This window comes from Canis lupus, chromosome X, assembly GCF_048164855.1.
Source record: "Canis lupus baileyi chromosome X, mCanLup2.hap1, whole genome shotgun sequence".
NCBI lineage: Eukaryota > Metazoa > Chordata > Mammalia > Carnivora > Canidae > Canis > Canis lupus.
The window spans coordinates 8440695-8465308 of NC_132876.1; the positions used below are offsets into that span (position 1 = coordinate 8440695).

Genomic DNA, 24614 nt, shown 5'->3' on the forward strand with positions numbered 1-24614 from the left:
AGGGCAGAGGGAGAGAATCTTCAAGCAGACTCCCCACTAAGGCAGACCTCGATGTAGGGCTCAATCTCAACCCTGAGATCATGACCTGAGCTGAAACCAAGAATCTGTCACTTAACCAACTGAGCCACCCAGGTGCCCTCATAGGGCACCTTTTTTTAAAATTAGGTAAATACATTGAAAATCTCTGGAACTAGAATCAACATATAGTTTTGATTTCTGTTGGGGAAGGAGCAGGGATCCTAATATAGTCTTGCAGGATTCCCAGAGTTCAGCATTTTCATGCTGCTCTTTGGGGAGTTGAACTTAAGTATCTCGATTTCTCTGTATGATTTGAAACCCTGGATTACCTTCTCACTTGGTTCCCAGACACTGAAGTTTCCATTTTTCTTCTCTGGCCATTCTGCTGGCTTCTATTCTTCCTTTTGTATTTTTAAATGTTGGTGCCTTTTCCAGGGCAGGACCAGCCATTGACACTTTTCTCCCCATTGACTTCCTTAGCAACTATACTCTCTTATCCCATAGCTTCAACTACCACTACCATCATGCCACCCCACACAGATACAGAATCTATAGTAGCTCTTCGGTCTAATGTGGCCATTACTACATTGTGAGATCAACTTATCCCTGTTAAATGACCCACATGAGAAAATTCAGCAAAGGAAAATAGAATGCTGGTCCCCTGAGTCACCAATCATCTGGGCTGTCAACCTTATCATACTGCTTCTAAGAGGTAATATGACACTGTAAGAAAAGGCCTGGCTGGTATGTGTGCTTCGGCATTGGTCCTGAGCTAGAACCAAACCTGTTTTTTATTACTGTATCTGTATAGCCTAGGGGAAGCTTCCCACCACAAATTTTTATTGACTTCAGAGGCCTCATGGACCTGAATTCATCAAACAATCCATTTGATATCTTTTCCATGTTTCTCACTGAAGTGTTTCTCTATGGATCCCAAGCCATAGTATATATTCCTCATTCTGTTGATAACTTTGAAGCTAATCCCCCTGCCTGCTGATTTGTAATACACGCATGCCCACATCTAATAGGGCGAAGTAATCATAACAAGATCAGCTCTTTTATTGAGTGCTTACCTCGCACTAGGCACAATAATCACGTGGGTATTATTATCACCAAAATAGATAGGAAAACCAATCTCCAGAGCTATTTTGTAATTTCTCCAAAGTTATACAGAAAGTGGCAGAGTCAAGATTCAAGCCCAGTTGTGAATTCAGAACCTGGTCTCCTGCCACAATACTATAGAAGGCAATGAGTCTTTATTACTGTTTTGATTATCTACTCATTTGAATCTCTGTCAGTAGCATGCCTGCTTGGACTTCCTCATGTAGAAGCTTTAAATTAGACAGGAATGGGTTTAGGTCTCAAGTCTCATTACCTAGTCCCACAACTTTGGTCAAAACACTGTAACTCTACAAGTCAAAATTTTCACCTCTGTAAACTGACATAATACCACCTATCTCACAGCATTGGGATGAGAATTAAGTCAGAAAATTATGATAAAGAACTGCATGTAGTGCCTGAAATATGCTCCATGATAGACATCTCTGATTATTATTGCTTCCCATCCTTGCTCCCCAACATCATCGGCTTCCCCCTTGTCAGAGCAATATTCTTAATTATCTCTTTCACATACTCTGAAATCTGCCCAAAGGCAGGAACTGTATTATTAACCAGTTTTCTCAAGCACCCAGTCTACTGCCTGGCACTCAGATGCAATTTGCATCCCAGTTGCCATAGAACACTTTGGCCATGAAGGCACTACCTTTCCTTGTTCTGAATTTCAGGCTATACTCCCCTCACCTCCCCCCCACACACACACGGGCATTTGTTGGCTTCCCAGTATTTTAGCTAATGGAACTTTTAGTGTTGTGTTGTTAAACACTGTCATCTCCAAACAGTCCCTTCTGGCAGGACTTTCCTGATCGCTTATAGCCCCTGTAATCCAGTACAGAGAGAAATGCCCCTCTATGGGCAAGACAATTTATATATGAGGAAATCTTCAACCAGAGTAGCTATGACATAGGAGACGTATGCAGAGATTGTAGAAGTTGGACACTGTTGGGTACAGCTTTTCGAGCTGAATTTGAAAAGCGTGAAGGACATCAAGGCTAAAATCTCATCATGGAAAGAGAAGATCAGAGCATATGGCTTGTCAAGCAAAGCAAGCCACCTTGCCCTTTCAGAAACAGCACAGAGGTACTATTAAGCATGTAAAATAGTTGTTGAGGTTACTTCTAGGGAATATAAATATAAATGCTAATAAATGAATATGTAGCAGAGGCATTCATAACTTCTGGTGAGTAAAGAACATTCAGAAAGATATTCTAATGGAACCAGTCAGTAAATGAAAATGTTTTCATTCTAAAAGTGAGGAAGAGTTTTAATCAAACATATGCTAAGAATGTAATAATATTGATGTGTACTGATTTAAAGAACATTGAATCAAAATGTTTACTTTTTTCAAAGACCATCTCCTGTGATATGACTTTCTGAGACCTAATTTGAAAGATATTCTGACTGTATGAATTGATATTTTATACAGCATGAGTTGTTCACAGGTGTTTTATCAGAAAATGAATGTCTCTTTTTTTGTTGTTCATACAGTAATGTGAGGAATGGCATAATAAACTGGTTGAAAGAGGGAATGCTGAAAATGGTTATATGAAAAGAATTTGAATTTTTTAAAGATGAGTGTTGTGGCAGACAAATTCTGAGATGGCCTCCAGTGATCCCACCTTCTGGCAGCCATGTCCTTAGGTAATCTTCTCCCTTTAAGTGTGGACAGAATTTGTGGCTTGCTTTTAACCAACAGAGTATGGCAAAGGAAATAGGATGTCACTTCTGTGGTTATGTTATATAAGATTATGACTTCCATCTAGCAGACTCTTTACTAAAGCCCACTACTAGGCTCCATGAGCTGCCCCATGGAGATGCCCACGTGGCAAGGAACTGAAGTCTATATCCAGCCATCATCTTGAAAGCAACCAAGGCTCTAGCTCAAAGCTCAAAAGGAATTGACTGAATCATGTCAAGAACTCCAGAAGTGATGTTGGAAGTGGATCCTTCCTCAATTAAACCTCCGATGAGACCCCCCAGGCTTGGCCAACATCTTAAATGCAGCATCAACAGAGACACCTAGGTGGCTCAGTGGTTGAGTGTCTGCCTTCAACTCAGGGTGTGATCCCAGGGTCAAGTCCCACATTGGGCTCCCTGCTCAGTGGGGAGCCTGCTTCTCCCTCTGCCTGTGTCTCTGCCTCTCTCTGTGTGTCTCTCATGAATAGATAAATAAAATCTTTAAAAAGTAAGAAAGGGATAAACGTGTAAAAAGTGGTCACAGCAACATTGTAGTAACAAAACATGAGAAACAACCCAATGTCTAATAACAAGAGACTGGATAATTAAATTATGCTGAGGTCACCTGATGACCTGACATATAGGTGAGAAAATTATTTTTTTTTGAGGTGAGAAAATGAATAACCTATAGCTTTATTCATCAGCATAAAGAAATCCCAGAAGCATTAGAATGACTGAAAGAACTAAGATGATGGTTACGTGTAGTATGACATCATCCTCATGAAGATCCAAAAACTGAACAATATACTGTTTAGGGATGCTTATAAATATAATGAAAGTATTAAAAAAAGAAAAGCAAGGGAAAGATAAAAGTAAACTTGAGGAGGTGTTTGCCACTTTGGGGGAGGTAGGGACACAGGGTAGATGAGAGGAAAACAAAGGTAGCAGCAAGGGCACTGGGAACGTTCTAATTCCTAAGTTGGTTGGTAAGTTTATAAGTTTTTATTTTATCATTAGGCTTCCTATTGTATACAACTCATCCTTTGGTATGTACCAACTGTCTCTGGGATGGTGGAGACAAATATCTAATAAAGACAATACTCAAATTTCAGGAAACATCTAAGAACTTAGATTTGTAGGGCACGTGGGTGGCTTGGTCAGCTAAATGTCTGGCTCTTGATTTTGGCTCAGGTCACGATCTCAGGGTCGTGGGATGGAGCCCCAAGTCAGGCTCCACACTGGGTTTGCAGCCTGCTTAAGATTCTCTCTCTCCATGTCCCTCTGTACCTCCCCCTGCCCCCCCCAAATAACTTAGTTCTGTAAATATGTTTCCTATTTCAAATGATAATACTTTGAAAAGACAACAGAATTGAGTTGTTTAGGTCAAAATCTTTGCATGTTTGATGGTGCCTGGGTGGCTCCGTCAGTTCAGTGTCCAATTTGTGATTTCAATTCAGGTCATTCTCTCGGAGTTGTGAGATCAAGCTCGGCATCAGGCTTCGTGCTGGGTGTGGCGTCTGCTTGGAATTCTCTCCCTCCCTTTCATTTTTTTTAAGTTTTTTTTCTCCCTCCCTTTCATTTTTTAAAATTTTTTCTCCCTCCCTTTCATTTTTTAAAATTTTTTTCTCCCTCCCTTTCTGCCCGCCTCCATCCTTGCTCACTCTCTGTCAAAAATCTTTGCATGTTTGACCACATGATATGTGTTCCCTGAGATAAATACAGGTAACAGATTTAAGCAAACTCAAAAATAAACCTAATGGAGTGAAAATGTGCACTGTTTGAAGAACCATAGTATTTTGCCCAAATTTCTCAACTTTGATGTTTTAAGGATGCTTTTGCATTAAAGGTTAAAAGAAAGACGCTAGCATTCATATTTCTCATTGCAATTTTTTTATTTCTGTCCAAAGTCTTTTCATATTATTCATTATATAGGTCTTTATTTTTTTCAATGGATACAAATTTCATTTAAAGGTACTGGATCCTTGGTGTGTGTTTTTTTTTAAGGGAGTGAAAACACAAATGTTATATGTCAAAAGGGATGAGATGACACAGCTTCAGAGGTACACAAAAGCACAATAAAATGAGGTGAAAAGTAAATAGACAAAAATCAAAATAACATCAAAGGGAGATCAACAGAAATCGACACACACAAAACCGAAACCAACAAACATCCCAAGAAGGAAGAAGTGAAACCAAAAGAAACATAGAAAGAAAGAAAACGGTAATGTTGAGCGTTCCCACAAAGTGGTCTGTTTCATCCCTTTAGACTCGTAGAGCAAGGCATCCAGACCCTGAAATAAGTCAGCCTTTGTTTGCTTGTGTGGAGTCCAGCCCCGTCCTAGTGCTGTGATCCTCTGTGCTTCTGGTCATACTCATTCACCAATCTTTTGATGTGGACCAGCTTGTCATAAAGATCCTGGCACTTTTGTTTTTCTGCGCAATAGTTCGGATTCCTCTGCTTCATCTTCTGGTATTCTAGCGAGATTGTTTCGTTGATCTCCTGGTACTCTTTCGACTCTGGAGGAAAGCGCTTCCTCTGCGTATCTAGGTCAATAAAGATGCTGGACAGAGACAGCATCTTGTTGTACAAGGCCTGGTAGTCATCGTACTCTGCTCGGAAGTCCTGCTCGTAGCGCTGACGCTGCTCGGGGGAGACGATGGTGACATAGGTGGCCAGGTACCCGGGGACCTCGGGCACCGCCTGGGCCCCCGCGGGAGCGCTGCAGCCCCAGTGCTCACCTGCGCGGCCTTGGCCCCTGGGCTCGCTGACCTGTCCCCGCGGCCCGTCACTCTGGTGGTCCTGCGTCGTCGCCTGGCTCCCCTGCATGCGCTCTGGGTAGGTCAACTGAATGGAAAGAGAGGGGAACGTCTTCACGGCGACCTGTCTCCCGCGGCGGCTCCCGAAGATCTTAGATATGAGAGTCCGGTGGCCGCGCGCGTTTCGGGGCGCGGGTCTTGCGGCGGCGCTGCAGGCTCTGCCGCTGCTGCTGGGTGTCGCCGGCCCGGGCGGCTGTGACCCTGCGAGGCGCGGCGAGGGCGCCGGTGGGGCCGGGGCCGGGGCCGGGGCGGGGGCCGCGGCGGCGGCTTCGGAACGCGGCGACGGAGCGGGGTCGTTCCCGCGGCCACCTAGGGTTCCCTGCGTGGCCGGGGCCTGCGCCAGGCGAGATATTCGGATCTTCCTCCTCGCCAAGTGCACAGTGGCCACGGTGAACAGGTGCTCCTGGGAGGCCACTGCATCGGCTTGGGGACACATAGAAGCTTCTGGGCCCTTGGCACCTGCGGCACTCTGCAGCCCCTGTACTCTGCGGGAGAGCACCAGCTCCAGGGACTGCCTTTCTAGCTCGCTATAGCCAGGCCAGTCTTTCTGGAGCTCCTGGAAAACGTCATCTTTGAGGGTGTATGAAGAAGTCTGAGGGTTCACATTGGCCACTTGCTGCAGAAGGTCTCCAAGCGAGCTGACGTCGTTTTCGGTGACGCCGTCTTTCTGAAGGCGAATGAGCAGTTCGGGTTTCCTGTAGTCCTTCAGGGCCAGCAGGTGGATCACCCTCTCCCTGCACGGTCTCAGGTGCACGCTGCTGGTAGCTCGGGACTTTCGGATGGTGTATGCAGGGTTAATGGGCGCTGTTCTCTTCCTCTCGGGCACTGGATCCGGAGTGATCTGCGGTGTTTTCCGAACCGGCACTCTTTTCTCCACGCACAGCTTCCTGATTCTTCTCCATTTGTTGCACAGTCCCTCCTCTGCCTCGGTCCTCTTCTCTTCTGTCATCTGGCAAGGGTTGGTCGGTGTGGACATCGGTTCCTCTTGCATCGAGCTTGGACAGCTGAGCTCGGAGGGACTGTAGCTTGAGACCGGTTTTGGGGTACGGTCTTGATGGTTGTCCTCACCGACATCTGAGAACAAAAAGTCAAGGTCATATATATCTGTGATTGAGTCATCTGGGGAGATTGTGAAAAACTCTTCGAGTCCTTGGAACTGGAAAGAAGCCTGAGGAAGCACTGTAGTCTCATAGTTCTCAAAAGAGTCCATTGCTGAGATGGCCGATCCGGTGAGCTGCATGGGCTGCCCAGTGACAGGGCCCTGCGTTGGCCCTAAGCCATAGGCCTCCTGTACGGCCACCTCTCCTTCCTGGTCTACCAGGCTCCCCAGTGTTCTCCCTTCATAGGCTGCCATATAGTCATATCTGTAAAGATCAAAGTTCAAACAGTAAAATACTTTAGAAAACGATAACTCTCCTTGGAAAAAATATTTCTTATTGCTATCATTTCAAAAACTGTGATTCTAAGAGATTTTTCCCCACAGAACAAAGCAAGAAATGCCCAGTTGAGATAGAACCTGGAGAAGTAAAGCTGGTTCTAAAGATCTCATCCCTTTCCAATGTTCTCTCTTTCAGATCTTAGTCTGTCTTTAGGAGGAACTGTTACCCTCACTGGAAAGTGCTCAATTATTCCCTGAGCTCAGTGCATAAAAGTCATCTCCTCCCAGTAAATCCAACCTCAAGTAGAGGTACTTGGTGAGGGGATTACTAGGTGGTACAAGCTCATGAAAACTGGAGCACGATTAGCAGGAAGTCCTCCTTGCATTTACTCTGACGTGCCAGTGGGCTCTGGAGTCCTCGGGACTGAAGCCTGGCCCTCATTTCTTAGCTAAATATATTATTAGTGGTGTATAAAAGCCAAAATTTGAGAGGTGCTTGTTTCTCTTTCTCAACTTTCTAACCATTACCAATGAGTGGAAGGAGTTTGCACCTCCTTAGCTTGCCACTTGCATCCATTATATGACTTCTTTGCACTCCTCCCCCAGAGGATCCTCAGCAAATCACAGGATCATCCAGGTGAAAATGCCCATGCTAAAAAAAAAATCTTGTAGCTAGGCATTCTAGAGGTGTACAGTTTAATCACGGAATACACACAAATTACAAGAAATCATTCCAACCAGTTTCACCCCAAAAGACAGCAGTCACGATTCTCCCTCCTTTCCCCCTTCCCACTCCCAGGCTGTCTTATTTTCAGATCTCCTACCCTAACTGAAGGCCTCACTTGCCACCTTATCACTCATCTAGAAAAAGCTCAGCATCATCTTCTTCTAGTCCCTCAATGTGTCCATCAATCAATAAAGAAGTTACATGTATATTCAATCATAAGAAAGGACAAGCTGCAATTCATGACAAGGAGGGACCTAGAGGGTGTTACACTAAGTGAAATAAGTCAGACAGAGAAAGAAAAATACCACATGATCTCACTTATATGTTGAATTGGAAAGAGCCAAACTCACAGAAACAGACTAGATACAAACCTCCAGTTTAAGTTCTCAGGATCTAATGTAAATCACAGAGGTTGTAGTTAATAGTTCTGTGCTATATCATTGCTAAATGAATAGACCTTAAATGTTCCTCCCACCAAAAAGAAAGGATAGTCAGGTGCATAGCAGAGGGCACTCTCGCAATGTGTGTCAAAAGAATGAATAATAGTACCTTTGCATTTAGCCCCACAAAGTACATTCCTGTCACATCAAGAAGTTACACTAAGTCTGTTAATGTCAGTGAAATGTCCTGTTCTTTAAGATGTTTTTCATGATTCTGTTAACTTCACGGTATATTTGTGTTTTAAGAAATGAAACCACTGCTGCAGAGAGAATGTGAAATAGTTCCTCAGAAAACCAATGAACTGCTGAAGTACATTCAGCAAGACAGTGTTCTAAAGTATGCACAAATGCTTTGTTTGATTCTTTCTGGAGACCTCTAGTAGACACAGGAAGAAATAATATATCCTTCAGGATCTCTACATCTGCAACCTTTGGGAGAATGACCAAAATATTTCTAGGGTTGTCCTATACCCAGTGGAAATAACAACAAAATATTCCTTAACACAAGATGGGGAAGCGGGGCATGTTATAACAAAAAGTACAGAATGGTATTGATAGGCAAAAAAAAAAGAAGACTTGAAAACATGAAGAATTCATGATTTCTGAAAAGAAAACTCTCCATACTCTGGGAATGCCAAGTATGGTTAAATTACTGCATGCATTTAGTACCATTACAATAACAACTGGAGCAGGACCTTTTTTCTTTAAATCTGTCAAAATTATTCTAAAATTCAACTCTAAGAAAAGCTAAAAGAATTTCACTAAGGAGAGTAAGAACAGAGAGTTCACACTGCCTGATATTATCACGTAAAGATAGAATAATTAACAGTCAGGAACCGGCATAAGAAGAGATTGAAAATCAATCAACTTTCTGATTAATACAATATTAATATAATAATAATATCATAAATTATATTCCAACAAAATTGAATTTCTCTGCTAAATTGTCTAGCTTGCCATGTTGGTACCACGATGGAATAGATGTTTACTCCACAAGGGACTATTTGATTGGACGGAAATAGCTAATAAAATGACTCTACAACTTATATATTTTGAAAGCCACTCATAAATCTACCTGGCTCTCTAGCAAATGCTGAAGCACGTCAAATGACAAAACATTATTCATCAATCTCAAAGTAATATACAGTTGACCCTTGAACAGCCCAGCAGCTAGGAGTGTTAACCCCCCACACAGCCAAAAAATTCACATATAACTTTTGACTCCCCCAAAACTTAACTACTAACAGCCTACTGTTGACCAGAAAGCTAACCAATGACACAAGCAGTTGGTTAACTTTTAAGGGTCAACCACACTTATCTCATTGTTACAAGGCGATAAGACTTCAAAACCTCCCTTTGACCACTGTGGTCACCCCACTCAAAACTCATGAGCCTCCCCCCAAACTGCTCATTCTGGGTAATCCTGGGTGAGATAACAGGAGGCTTGGGGAGCCAGCACTGCCAGGTACCCTGTATCTCACTGATAACCCTTTCTGGAGCCTCCTTGTTGGCTTTGAAATAAAACATAGCAACCACTTAAGTCCAGTTTGAATCATTCTTGGTAGTTGCCAAACCTCTTGAGGTCTGGCTTGGTTCAGAACTCATTCCACCATCCCTCACCTATCCATTGTTTTTGGTCATCATCCAAAACATAACTTCTAGGAGAGCTCTAGTCTCATCTCTGTGTACCTTCACACTGCTTTGAGCTGCTTTAGCTCTGCAATTACCCACAATCCTACCCTGCTAGGACTCTGACATCACAGTCAGCAATGTTCTTGAACATTCTACACCTCTGCCTTAAAGTGAAAGCAGCCCAGGTGGCTCAGTGGTTCAGTGATACCTTCAGCCCAGGGCCTGATCCTGGAGTCCCAGGATCGAGTCCCACATCGGGCTCCCTGTATGGAGCCTGCTTCTCCCTCTGCCTGTGTCTCTGCCTGTGTGTGTGTGTGTGTGTGTGTGTGTGTGTGTCTCATGAATAAATAAATAAAATCTTTAAAAAAATCACTTGAAGTGAAATTCAACTACAGCCCTCTCAAGATGAGCCCACTTGTTTTCTCTGACCCTTTGTACCTCGGGGTTGATACATATATAGTCTAATGCATATGTTAACATGTGCTAACATTAATGTTCTTGACAGGCAATATATCCAGTAAAATCTGAAAGCACAGACTTGCCTATGTTTGGGGTCCATGCTTCAGTGTCTATACATACGCTCTGATTAGAGATGAGCCTTCCTTATTCATCGGGTGACTAATGCTTCTTGATTTTTGATTCAGAATTTCATAGCCTTGTGGAATTATCTCTTCCATATTCTCAAATTTCTTCTCTCAAATGTTTCACAGTAATCTGCAGTAGTGCTGTGATCTGTTTTCACTGAGGCTACGATGAAACAGAATATAATTCCAAGATAACTGGAAATGCTTTCCTTAAACCAGCATGTGGACTATGATTAATTTAGAACTTCCCTTGTGCAGAAATCATTTTAAGGAAAGATACTGTTCCTACCTTCCTAACTCCCTGAAATTCCCTTGAATCAGGGACCACCCTTAATGCTGTGGTCCTTGTTTCTACTAAAGCCATCCTGATTTTTTTTTCCTGTCTGGCTTAGTAGAGAGTAAGAAAAGCCTGATATCAAGATTCCCCAGGAACCTGAGACAGTAGACACTCTCCTATATTTTGATTGATCTCCTCAACAATGGTAGTCATTTAGCTTTTGATTTCTTTCCAAGTAGTTTTCTCCTTCCATTCAGAACAGAATATTATAAATACAAATACTTTTCAAAGCACTGATAATAGTTCTAAAAACCCCTCCTTGCTAAGTGAAATGCCATTAGGGCTGAGCTTTTCACAATGATGCAATAATCCTAGCCAGGCCTGCCTAGCCCAATTATCAATTGGAATTTTGAGCAACTATAGGCACTCATTGTGCTCCAGGAAAGCCCAGCAAGCATAGGGCCCATTGGGTACTTGCTGGGTCAATACAGTAGCTCTGTGTTCTTTCTGTTGCTTTTTCAAGTTTGTATTTAAATTCCAGTTAGTTAACACACAGTTTGACATTAGTTTCAAGTCAGAATTTAGTGATTCATCACTTACATACAATACTCATTGCTCATCACAAGTTCTCTCCTAATACCTACTCATCATCCATTTAATTCATCCCTGTGCCCACCCCTCTCTTCAGCAACCCTCTTTTCTCTCTCTCTCTCTCTCTCTCTCTCTCTCTCGTCCTCTATAGTTAAGAGTCTATTTTTGGACTGGTCCCTCTTTTTTCCCCTACATTCACTCGTTGTGTTTTCCCCACATTCATCTGTTGTGTTTCTTAATTTCCACATATGACTGAAATCATATGGTATTTGTCTTTCTCTGTCTTTCTCTGACTGATTTATTTCATTTAGCATAATACTCTCTAGCTCCATCCACGCCATTACAAATGGCAAGATTTTATACCTTTTTATGGCTGAGAAATATTGCATTATATATATTTTGCAAATTTAATTTGACTACAATATGTCTTGGTATTGGCCTCCTTTTGTTGATTTTGATGGGGGTTCTGTGTGCCTCCTGGATTTGGATGTTTCTTTCCCCAGATTAGGGAAATTTTCAGTTATAATCTCTTCAAATAAACCTTCTGCCCTCTTTTCTCTCTTCTTTTTCTTCTTCTTCTTCTTCTTCTTCTTCTTCTTCTTCTTCTTCTTCTTCTTCTTCTTCTTCTTCTGAGACCCCTATAATATGAATGTTAAATTTGTTAGAGTCACTGAGTTCTCTAAATCTACTTTTGTGATCCAACATTTTCTTGTCCTGTTTTATTCACCTTCCTTATTTTCCATAATTCTATCTTCTATATCACTTATTCATTTCTCGGCTTCTTACATCCTTATAGTCATTACACTCAGTTGGTCTTTAATCTCGGTTATTGCAGTTTTCATTTCAGGCTGATTGGTTTTTACCTCTTTTATTTCCATGGTAAGGGTCTTCCTGAAGTCTTCTATGCTTTTCTCAAACCCAGCTAGTATCTTTATGATTGTTGCTTTAAATTCTGGGTCAGGCATATTATTTATATCTGCTTTGATTAGATCCCTAGCTGTGACCTTTTCTTGTTCTTTCTTTTGGGAAGAATTCCTCCATCTTGGCATTTTTGTCTAAGTCTCTGTCTTCTTCTGTGTGTTAGAAAAGTCTGTTGTGTTTCCTGCTCCTGAGAGGAATGGCTTTATGAATAAGAGGTCATATAATGTCCAGGGCCTAGAGCTTCAGTAAGTACCTCTGGTGTGCACTTTGCTGCTGTGTTTTGGCTGCTCTATCCTTCAGATCAGTCTTCTGCAGAGTTTCTCCTTGCCTGAAGTTGGGAGTGAAGTTGGGACCTTGGCCAGAGTGTGGTGAGTATTAAGTAGACGTGTTCTGGTCTGCTTGCTAAGAGACCTGGTGCTATTTCTACTAAAGTTGAACCTTTGCAGAACCCCGTGTTCCATAGACATGGTGCTTGTGGGTGTGTTCTGCTCTTCTGGGAGAGGGGCCCATTACACTGGTACTTAGGCACACTTGCCTGAGAAGAATATTCCCATCAGAGTACAGGGGGTAGGACTCAGAGTAATCAGTTTAGGCAACCAGTGTTGATGCTGTGCTTTTTACTGAAGTTGGTTTATGCTGAAGGGATGGAAGAAAAATGGTACCAGTCCACTACTTTGTCCCGGGGGGGGGGGGTCCCCCTGTTGTTACTACTCTCAGGGAAGCACTTTCAGAGGAACAAATAATTTCCCTTCATGCATCACAGGCATTTTTCAGATCCCTGATTTCATACTGTCTCTGGGTTACTTACCTGCCTGGAGCAGTGCAGCACATCTTGGGCTCTACCCTAGCCAGGCCTGCTGACTTTCAACATTCCAAACTTCAGGGAACTGGTGTTGCAGGGATCTATGCTGGTCCTCTAGGAAAGGGTCTCACTGTGTGGGGACTGATGCAGGTTTGATGCTGAAGGGCAGTCACACCAAAGCACAGGGACATGGGATCTGGAGCAAGCCAGTTAAACAGGCAGTGTCCCAGTCAGCTGCACTCAGAAGGTGTCTGCACCTATGCTGATGGGCAGGTGAGGGAAATGGCACCTACTGGTTCTTTTGTCCCCCAGGAGGCATGCCACCTCTCAGAGATATGCTCCAAAAAATATGAACAGTCTCTCCCTTTGCCCTTTAGGCAATCCTTAGATGGAACCATGTGCCCCGGGTTGCTTGCCTAACCCTTCTCCAGGAGCAGGACAGTGTCCTCAGGTTTCTATCACAGAAAAGCCCAAGGACCTCTAACACTCCGGTCTTTGAGCCCCACTGGTTGTAAAAACTCATGATATCCAGTTCCTCTTGTTCTTACAGCCAATGGCTTTGGGGAAGTATTCTCCTTCTATGTATCCCTGTGTGTTCCACTCTCTTGCCTTCCTCTGTGACCAGGGTTCACAGCCCTCAGCAGTACCTGTAATCTGTTTCTCCCCGGAAACACATCTCCACGCTTCCTACCTTCCTTGAAGTGGCTTCTTCTCTCCCTCTAGTTGGGCAGTTTGTTCTATCAGTCCTCAGGTTGGTGTTTTGAGTGTTCAGAATGATTTGATAGTTATCTAGCTGTGTTAGAGGGATGAGGCAAGCTTAGGATCATCACACTACACCGGCATCTTAGCTACCCTCCTACCCCGCCGTGTTGTACCATTTTTAGCAGCCAAAACTGTACATTTAGAAAGGACAATATTCTAAACAGTCACTCAATTTGGTTAGCATAAACTTTGAATACAATTTAATCTGCTTTGGACTTCTGGCTCACTTAAAGTCCATTTAATGAGCTGTCATGAATTTTTAAAAATAGCTTAAATTAAATATTTTGATGCTCTCTTTTTTATTGATGCTTTCAATTCAAGATTACATCTTTATCAGGCTAGCAGAACTATTAAAGACAAATAAATCCATTCAGATAATTCTGGGGAGTTGCCATGTTTTTAAATTACTTTTGAACTACTGTTTTCATCCATTAAACTGAGCCCGTATGTTTGTGGTGTTTTAAACACAGCTGAATTCAACATATTATACAGAATGCTGTATGAACAACCTCAAAAGAAATGGATGTCTCTCTATGACCTTACCATAAGCTGGACCAATCATTCTGACCAGAATTAGAAAAAAAGCCATTATACAGTATCATTCTTTAGATCCTAATTTGATTAATTCTGTAGGTGTATATTATATCACAAGTTTCCCTTCTCTTCCCTTACACTCACACAGACAGAGCTGGAGAGGACTTCAGTTCATTTAACCCAATACTTTCTTTTCACAGCCAAAGAAATTGAGACCCAGAAAGAGACAAACCCAAGATTACAGTATTTGCCAGATCTCAAGTCATTCTACTACTTGTCCAGTGTTCTTTCCACTACCCCCATATCCGCATTTAAGGTATAGATCAAATCAGATAACCCCAGTAGATAGAGAAGAAAGGGGCAGTCATAGAAGTATAATAATAAATTCAAGGTTGTAGTTGGTTTCGAGTGTTCAACATGGAAGGAGGTCGATTCAGCTGATCATCTCGACCCTTCACCCTGCAACTCACTATGAGTTTGCATAGACCCATGAATAATGAATTGTAGTAATACTGACTTTGCTATGTGAGGACATCATACAAAAATCACAAAACACTAGACCAATCAAACATTTATGTCATATCCAATTCTGCCAGTATCAGAAGGACATGGCCATCACTGTCTGGAGATGAACTGGATTCATGAAAAAATGTAACCCCAATATGTCTCTAAACAATGTAAATATATCATTTCAACCTTGGTTCTTAATTTTGATGAAATTCTCTTTGGGGAGATCTCAAACATAATTCCACCACCAGCAATCTCCAAAAACAAATTACAAGGAAATTAGTTAGAAAACATTGGGAAGATTAAGGACAGAACAGTGACAAAAATTAATCAATTTTGACTTTGCTAATTTGTGACTGTATAAATCAAATGACAGTTGTTAGAAACCTCAGGTTTGAAACTGAACTATATATCCCAAGAGAGATTTAAAATGACATCCATGGAAAAGTTGATGGAGGGTAGCTGAGTTTCATATAAAATGATCAATTCAATATTTTATATATAAAATGGAATAGAAGTATATTGATATGTGCATGTTAATTATTGACTTCTATTATTATCCTCACTTCATTTCCAGAGTTACTATTTACATTATGGGCAGAAAACGTCATATAGCAGAATAATCCCAGTTATTTAATTAAGACAGACTTGGCTTTAAATTTTGACCTCACTCAATTTTATGAAATTAATTATCTTCTCTGAACTAAAAACTTTTCATCTATAAAATAGAGATACTATCATTACCTCCCAGAAAGCCTTTTTACATTGAATTTTTCAACAAATGGTAATTGACTTATGATTATAAGCTAGATAAAATCACCCTAACATCATCTCAGTTACTAAAATAAAAAAGATATTAGTGTGTCAGATATATAAAATATAGATTAAATATTTTTAGTACTTTGGCATTTCTCTATATTTGCCAGAGTGTTTTATTGGATAATGAAAATAAACTATACATTTAAGGAGTCTATGGACAATGATTTATTCATAGAAGTTATTCTCAAAGGGTGATCTATAATCCTTTAGAGGTCCCCAAGACCTTTTCAGAGGGTCTGTGAGATTAAAACTATGTTCAGAATAGTAGTAAGACATTATTTGCCCTCTCACTGTGTGGATATTGGCACCAGTGGTGTGAAGGTAGTGGCAGATCATGCCTGAGCGTGAATTAAGGCAGTGGTCCCAAAGAAAAGTCAGTCTCAGTTAAGACTATTCCTGAAGAAGCAAGGATAACTATAACTTTAATTAAATCTTGGCCATGAGGTCATGACTTTTTAATATTCTGTGTAACACATGAAGAGTACACAGAAAACCCTTCTGCATAGGGAAGTAGGATGGTTGTCTTAAGGAAAAGCATATGCCTTTGTCAGATACAGGTACTTAGCAAATAGTTTCTTGAAAAAATAACAAACTGAACCTATCACTTCAAGGAAAACAACTACCAATGATAAAATTCAAAGTCTCAAGTGAAAATTAAAATTTTGAAAACCTTGTATCCACCACAGTAAGTATGAAAGCTTCCTAAGGCTTAAACTCTCTTCTGAGAAGATTGGTGATACTAAGAAATATAATTATGTAGCTATTATTTGCCCAATGGAGATGAAAACGCAGACCCACAGAATGTTAATAGGAGCTTTCTTCATAATCAACCCAAAGTGAAAACAAGTCAAATGCCCATCAACTTGTAAGCAAGCAGCTAAACAAATTATGGTATCTCACTTATCGTGATAAGCACTGAGTAATGTGTGGAAGTGTTGAATCACTATGTTGTACACCTGAAACTAATACAATACTGTATTAATTTTACTGGAATTTAAAAAGCAAATTTTAAAAAAATAAATTATGGTACATCAATGTAATAGCATATTCAGCAATAAAAAGGAATTTGTGATGGACAGAAAAAAAAATGACCCACTAAAGATGTCCACGTCCTAATCTCTGGAACCTGTGAATATGTTACCTTACATCATAAAACGTGTACTTGTGAATAAGGTTAAGGATCTCAAGATAAGGAAATTATCCAAGATAATCCAAGCAGGCCAATCTAATCTAACGGGTCCTTAAAAGCTGAAAACATTTCCTGGTGGTAGCCAGAGACAACTGTGAAGATGTAAGGAGGATCAGAGAGATACGGTGTTGCTGGCTTTGAAGAGAGAGGAACAGACCACTAGCCAAAGAATAGAAAAGGCTCTAGAGGCCGAAAAAGGCATGGAAACAACTTCTCCCCTAGAGCATCCAGAGGGGAGTAGAGCCCTGCTGAGAGCTTGATTTTAGCTCTGTAAGATCCATAGAACCTCAAGGTAATAAAATTTTGTGTTTTATAGCAACATAGATGAATACTAAATGCATTGTGCTAAGTGACAGAAAACCAGATATTCCATTTATGTGGCATTCTGAAAAACCAAAACTATAGAGATGGAAAACATATTAATGGCTATCAAAGACTGGGGGTGTAAGAAATTGAATACAAAGTGGCAGCAGAGCAAACTTTGGGGGATAATGGAAATGTTCTATATCTATCTTTCAGTGGTGGTTACATGAATGATTGCATTTGTCAAAACTCTCAGAACTAGTCACTAAAAAAATATAAATGACTGTAAGTAGTACCTCAATGAATCTGACGTCATGGGGCACCTGGTGGCTCAGTCAGTTAAGTGTCTGCCTTCAGCTCAGGTCATGATCCCAGGGTCCTGGGATTGAGCCCCGCATCAGGCTCCTTGCTCAGTGGGGAGTCTGCTTCTCCCTTTCCCTCTGCCCCTCCAACCCCCCACCCACCGTTTGTATTCTCTCTCTCGAATAGACAAATAAAATCTTTTTTAAAAAATCTGACTTCAGGGTATCCCTGGGTGGCTCAGCAGTTTAGTGCCTGCCTTTGGCCCAGGGTGTGATCCTAGAGTCCCGGGATCGAGTCCCACGTCGGGCTCCCTGCATGGAGCCTGCTTCTCCCTCTGTCTGTGTCTCTGCCTCTCACTCTCTGTGTCTCTCATGAATAAATAAAATCTTAAATAAAAAAATAAATAAATAATCTTTTAAAAGGGGGATCTCTGGGTGGCTCAGCGGTTTAGCGCCTGCATTAGGCCCAGGGTGTGATCCTGGAGTCCAGGGATCGAGTCCCACGTCAGGCTCCCGGCATGGAGCCTGCTTCTCCCTCCTCCTGTGTCTCTGCATTTCTCTCTCTCTCTCTCTCTCTCATGAATAAATAAATAAATAAATCTTAAAAAATAAAATAAAATAAAATAAAAATATGACTTCAAAATGTTTTTGTAGTTTGAATTTCCCATACAGTAAATATCAGGAGATTACAATCACAGAAACAAAAGCTCTTTGGGGTTCTCAGTAATATTAAGAGCGTAGAATGTCCCTGAGCCCTAAAAGCTTTGGAATCTCTGGTCTGGTAGCTATTCCAGACTAGATCATTGTATGTGAGAAGAATAATAAATGCTTTTAACAGTTCCAAAATTATTTTTGTTCACTACTACACTGTAGGCAACATGAAGGCAGTATCACCAGAACATAGCACAGAAAGCAACACATAGCATGGGCATCAATTTCCTATTGATGATGTAACAAATTTCCACATACCTAATGGTGGAAAACAACATAAATGGATTCCCTTTACAGTTCCTAAGGTCAGAAGTCTGGAGTGGGTCTTATCGGGCTAACATCAAGGTGTTGTCAGAGATACACTCTTTTGGGAGGCTCTAGAAGGGGATCTGTTTCTTGCCTTTTCCAGCCTCTAGAGGCTTTTAGAGGTTCATGCCCCCTTCCTACCTGTTCAAAGCCAGCGATGTAGCATCTTCAGATTTCTCTCTCTGATTTTCTGTATGCCTCTTCCATCTTTAAGAACTTTTCTGGTTATATTGGGCCCACAAGGATAATCCAAAATTATCTCCCATCTCAAGATCTTTAACTTAATTACATCAGCAAAGACCTTTTTGCCATGTAAGGTGATATAATCCCAGATCCCAGAATTTAGGATATGGATATCCTTCAGGAGTCATTTTTCTATATCACAGTACAAATGCAATTAAAGAAAACTTTGTTGAGAAATAATTTGTATGCCATATAATTCACTCTCTTCAGGGGCACAATTCAATCATTTTTAGTATATTCAGAGTTGTACATCTAACACCACAATCAATTTTATTTTTTTAAAGATTTTATTTATTTTTTATGAGAGACGCAGAGAGGCAGAGACATAGGCAGAGGGAGAAGCAGGCTCCATGCAGGGAGCCCGATGTGGGACTCGATCCCAGGACCCCAGGATCATGCCCTGAGCCAAAGGCAGATGTTCAACCACTGAGCCACCCAGGTGCCCCCACAATCAATTTTAAAACATTTTCATCACCCTAAAGAAAAACTCCAGGCCCAATAGTAGTCACTGCCTATTTCTCCCCAAACTGCACAACACGAGGCAACCAATAATATACTTTCTGCCCCTATAGACTTGCCTATTTTGAACATTTTAGCAAAAATGAAATCATACAACCTGTGGAATTTTGTGAATGGCTTCTTTTTGAGAATATGCTTACTTAGCATATTTTTAAGGTTTATTGATGGTGTAGCATGCATCAGTACTTCATTCCTTTTTTATGGATGAATAATATTACATCATATAGATATGCCATATTTTATTTGTTCATTGAACAGATATTTCTATTATTTCAACTTTTTGTTATTATAAATAATGCTGCTATGAACATGGAGTACAAGTTTTTGTGTAAATATGTGTTCATTTCTCTTAAGAGTATACCTAAAAATAAAATTGCAAGGTCGCATAGTAACTCCATTTTTAACTTTTTGAGGAACCATCAAACTGTTTTCCAGAGGCTGCATCATTTTCTCTGTGTATGAGTATTCTGATTTCTCTACATCTTCACAACACTTATTATCTGTTATTTTTACTATAGCAATCCTAATGAGTGTGAAGTAATATCTCATGATTTTCACTCACATTTTTCTAATGAACATCTTTTCATGTGTTTATTGGACATTTGTGTACCTTCTTTGGAAAATGTATATTCAAGTTCCTTGCCTATATTTAAATTGGGTTGCTTTTTTATTGAGTTATTGAGGTTTTTGTGTTGTCTTTATTCAAGTTCCATATCAGATATAAGATTGGTGAAAATTTTCTGCTATTCTTTGTGGTCTTTTTCTAAAGGTGTGACAGGCCGGTTTGCTTCATAGTAAAATTAATATACAACATCAATCAATTTTTATACCAAATCCTTTTTTTAAGATTTTATTTTATTTATTCATGAGAGACACAGGGAGAGAGAGAGAGAGAGAGAGGCAGAAACACAGGCAGAGGGAGAAGCAGGCTCCATGCAGGGGGCCTGATGTGAGACTTGATCCTGGGACTCCAGGATCACGCCCTAGGCCAAAGGCCGGTGCTAAACCGCTGAGCCACCCAGGGATCCCCTTATACCAAATTCTTAAAAGAATTTCTTAAACTGAATTTTCTGGTTGTCAATTTATTCATGTGGTAGAAAAAAATAAAAGACAAATAATAGAAATAAAACTCAGAAGCTGCTCCAATTCCTAAAATAAGAAATTTGCAAAATAAGAAACTAATGTTCATTGCTTGGAAAATATGCTTTTTTATTTTTTATTTTTTATTTTTTTTTATTTATGATAGGCACACAATGAGAGAGAGAGGCAGAGACACAGGCAGAGGGAGAAGCAGGCTCCATGCACCGGGAGCCCGACGTGGGATTCGATCCCGAGTCTCCAGGATCGCGCCCTGGGCCAAAGGCAGGCGCCAAACTGCTGCGCCACCCAGGGATCCCTATGCTTTTTTAAATATGCTTTTCTCCTCATCTCAAATTCATTTTGAATGCTTGACATATAATTTAATATTTAAAATACTCTAAATTATTTGATAATATGTATAGAGTATTAGTTCTCTGGATAGACATGTTTTACACAAGAGTGCTTAATTAGTGCTGGTAAAAACCACTTGATAATTTTAATCATAATTGATTAATGAGTTAACAATTTATTCAATAATATGAATGCCATAAAGACCAATAAAGGTAATAACCTGGTAATTGTTCACGGCCTAATTTTGCTCATTAGTAATACTAAGTCAAGATTTTGAAATGTATTCCATGCAGTTTCATTATATAGTTCTGTGTATGATTTAACAAAAATAGGTATGCAATGCCATACTTTTTTTCTTTTTCCTTCCTTTCTTCCTGCCTTCCTTCCTTCCTTCCTTCCTTCCTTTTGTAGGGGAGGAAAAATAATTTTTCCTTTACCTTTCTAGGTTCTTGGCTAAGATCCTTGCTCATAATAAAAGACAGATTAATAGAGTAAAACCACAGAAATTTAATAACATGAATACCTCCTGTATACATGGGAGAGACCCAGGAAAACTGAGTAACTCCCTGAAAGGGCTCAACAGACCAACTAAAATACTCTCTCCATCTAAAGACAAAAGATGTCGGGGGTAGGAGAGCCAGTCAAGGGAGGTTATCAGGAAAAGCATGGTAAACAAGGGTAAGGTTGCTATGCAGATTTAAGTTTTGGGGGCCTACTTCACTGATAAGTTTCTGCAGATTTAGAGTCATCTTCTTCCTGGTACAGAGAAGGAGACAGTCTTACAAATGGAGGTTTCTCTTATACATGTGAGTGTGCCTTACACAAACAGCAACTTTGACTGGGTTTTCAGACTTTTTCTGTGTCTGCTGTTTCTTAAAATTAGTTCAAAATCATCCTTAAAACAAAAACAATCATCCTTAAAAAAAATCCTTAAAATAAATCCTTAAAAAAAAATAATCCTTAAAAAAAAAATCCTTTAAAAAAAAATCCTTAAAAAAATCATCCTAAAAACAAAACAAAACAAAAAAAGGCATATTTTGGAGTGGCGTATTCTGTTCCCCTTCACTTTCCTTTCTTCCTTTTTAAGAGTGGTTCAATTACTCTGGGCATCAGTTAGCACAATATAGGGAAATGTATAAAATGGCACTTGACACTGTTTTAAAGCCCAAAATGGAGTCGTTGGCCACAACAGCAAACCAAAACTCAATCAGCTTCACCCTCTCCCAGCAATGTGACCTTTTAGGAGTTGATCTGAAATTTCCTGATTAGCATTAGTGAGATCATCTGTATGATAAAAACAAACAAAACAAAACAAAATAAAACCCCAAAAAACCTGTCTTTCCCTTCTCCCAGAAGAAGATGAAACAATCCCTTCTTTTGTTTGGCTAATAACTTCCTTGCCCCTCCCTCCTGCTATAACAACCTTCCACTTTGTGGAACTCCTGGGACCATCTCTCTACTTGCTAGATGGGATGCTGTCTGGTTCATGAATCGCTTAATAAAGCCAATTAGATCTTCAAATTTACCTGATTGAATTTTGTTTTTTAACACCAATGCCAGTACTCATCTCATTAGGGCTATAACTAAGGATATTATTAATTTTCATGTTATTAACTTTTTTTTCTAGAACATAAAGCCTTTAACTTGAAGTATATACACAATACATATGCAACCTCATGCAAAATACCTTGCATAAATTAACATCACATGTTAAAATCTCGGAAACTGAATAGTTGGTGCTGATTTCTATTTTGCTTTAATGGAACAAGAAGTGAAAAAATTCAATTAGGAATGGTTATACTGAAAATAAAGCTTTTAAAGTTAAAATGTCATCTTTTCCCTTTGTACTGTTCACAGGCTACCCAATGTCCTGAGAGGATTCATTATGAGAAAAGTGTCATTCAGAGCTTTAAGATCTTACTTTGGAAGGAACTAATGAGAAAGCAAATTAGAAAATGAGACTTTATTTTTTTTCAAATAAGTGTCCTTAAGCTTTCTTCTTACAGAAAAAGTTTAAATCAGTTTATCAAGTATATGTAAACCATTAACCTTTGCAGCTTTGTGGTAAAGTCCAGCATTTCTTTATACAAAGTCTATGAGAAGAGGGTCTGTAGAGGCCATCTAATCTTCACGGTGACACCAGCCATTCAAATCCTTAGCCTAATCCATTCCCAGAAAAATTTGTAAAAGCTTTAAATATTAGTGTCTTTTGTAGCCTATCCCCAGTCTTTCTTATGAAAATAGATTGGGCAATCTATTAAGTAACCAACAACCCAGTCTTGTAAGAAAAAAAATAAGTCCATTGGAGACTTCAAAGGTAAGCATCTTAACACCTTTACGGCATTCAGAATAAACTCTGAAGCATACATGTTCTCATCTTTCACCTCACTTTTTGTGAAGTGTCTTAAGCCAGTAGTTGGGAAGGAATTAAAAGGCAAGCAGATATTAGCATGGGAAAGAGCCCCATTTATACGCCTCCAATATCTCTCTGAACATTTTGAAAGAGACTTAGAGACAAAATAAGCCTCCAAATAAATCGATGGCCTTACAGAAGAAAACAAAATTATGTTCCCATCCCAGTCATTACCCACTGGAAGAAGAAGTTTCTCAAAACAGACACTCGTACAAATTCTAAACTGAAAAGATACTGGGAAAAAAATTATCCTGTGTTACCTAAGAAAACAAAGGGAAAACTATAATGTGAGTTATCAACAAAGGTATTCCAAAGGGAAATAAAACACCAGCTTTCCTGTTCTTACCCTTAAACCCACAAGAAGAAATTTCTCAGAACATACAAGGACAATCTGAATACATTTTATCTGCATGCAAACACTGTAAAATGATCCTTAAATCTACCACTGTTAACATCTCCCTTGGAATCAACAAATTCTCAGGTGGTAGGTATCTCTAACAATTCACACATTCCCCATGTTCTAGCCCATAATAATCACCCTCAGACCTTTCACCAAAAAACATTATTTCCTCCTCTGTGATACCCGTTGCCTAACTTGATGCAAAGGGATTATGCAAAGGGAATTGCCAGGTCCTGAAATCCTTCAGGACTCTTTTATTCATGATAAGATTATTGCTAATTTAGACATTGATTTACTGCTACTCTTATGTCTAAATCAAACCTAAATAGAAGATCTTAAAGAGGTACCATACTCTTTCGTGGGTAAAATAATCTGATATAGGTAGCACTATTGGGACTTAACCCAGGAAAGTTCAGATTGACCTATCTAAACCTCTACCCAAACTCATACAAAACCCTCACAAACCATAAGCTACAGAAGTACAGAAAAGTTAGATTGTTTTTTAAAATTTTTATTTATTTATGATAGTCACACACACACAGAGAGAGAGAGAGATAGAGGCAGAGACATAGGCAGAGGGAGAAGCAGGCTCCAGGCACCGGGAGCCCGACGTGGGATTCGATCCCCGGTCTCCAGGATCGCCCCTGGGCCAAAGGCAGGCGCCAAACTGCTGCGCCACCCAGGGATCCCAGTACAGAAGAGTTAGAAGCCTGTTAGACAACGGACTCATCAAACTTTGTATGACTCCTTGTACCACTCCCATCCCCATAGTCAGAAAATCCTTTTGGCAGGGATGTAGATTTGTTTGGAGCATTAGAGTCATAATTAGAGTAGTCATTCTCCGCTTTCCTATTTTTTAAAGATTTTATTTATTTATTCATGAGAGACACAGAGAGAGGGGGCAAAGACATGGGCAGAGGGAGAAGCAGGCTTCCTGTCGGGAGTTCGAAGTGGGACTTGATCCCAAGAACCCCAGAATCACAGCCTGAGCCGAAGGCAGATGCTCAACCACTTGAGCCACCCAGGCACCCCCATTCTCTGCTTTCCTCTATCCCATGCACACCAAATACCATTTTTCCATTAGCAAAATCTTCCTAGGTGGCAGGACTCATTGTTCTCATCAGAACAAGTTACATGGCTAGAGGTAAGAAGGTAAACAGATACTCTAGTAGCAGATAGGGTTTATGTGGATAGT

At 40.3% G+C, this 24614-nt stretch overlaps 1 protein-coding gene across 8 annotated transcripts in view; it reads right to left on the reverse strand.

The window, feature by feature from the left end:
* Positions 1–4684: 4684 nt before the first annotated feature.
* LOC140627348 (RNA polymerase II elongation factor ELL2-like) overlaps positions 4685–24614 on the reverse strand; it is a 114759-nt gene continuing 94829 nt past the window's right edge. For 4 of the 8 annotated variants that reach the window (XM_072815568.1, XM_072815567.1, XM_072815563.1 and 1 more), the window contains one exon: positions 4685–6992. In XM_072815568.1, the coding sequence (XP_072671669.1) occupies positions 5150–6982 (1833 nt within the window). In that variant the 5' untranslated portion in view covers positions 6983–6992 and the 3' untranslated portion in view covers positions 4685–5149. Of the gene's footprint in view, positions 6993–9793; positions 9930–11620; positions 11896–24614 lie in introns of those variants that run through there. The other 4 variants (XM_072815562.1, XM_072815561.1, XM_072815565.1 and 1 more) reach the window with 3 other exon arrangements.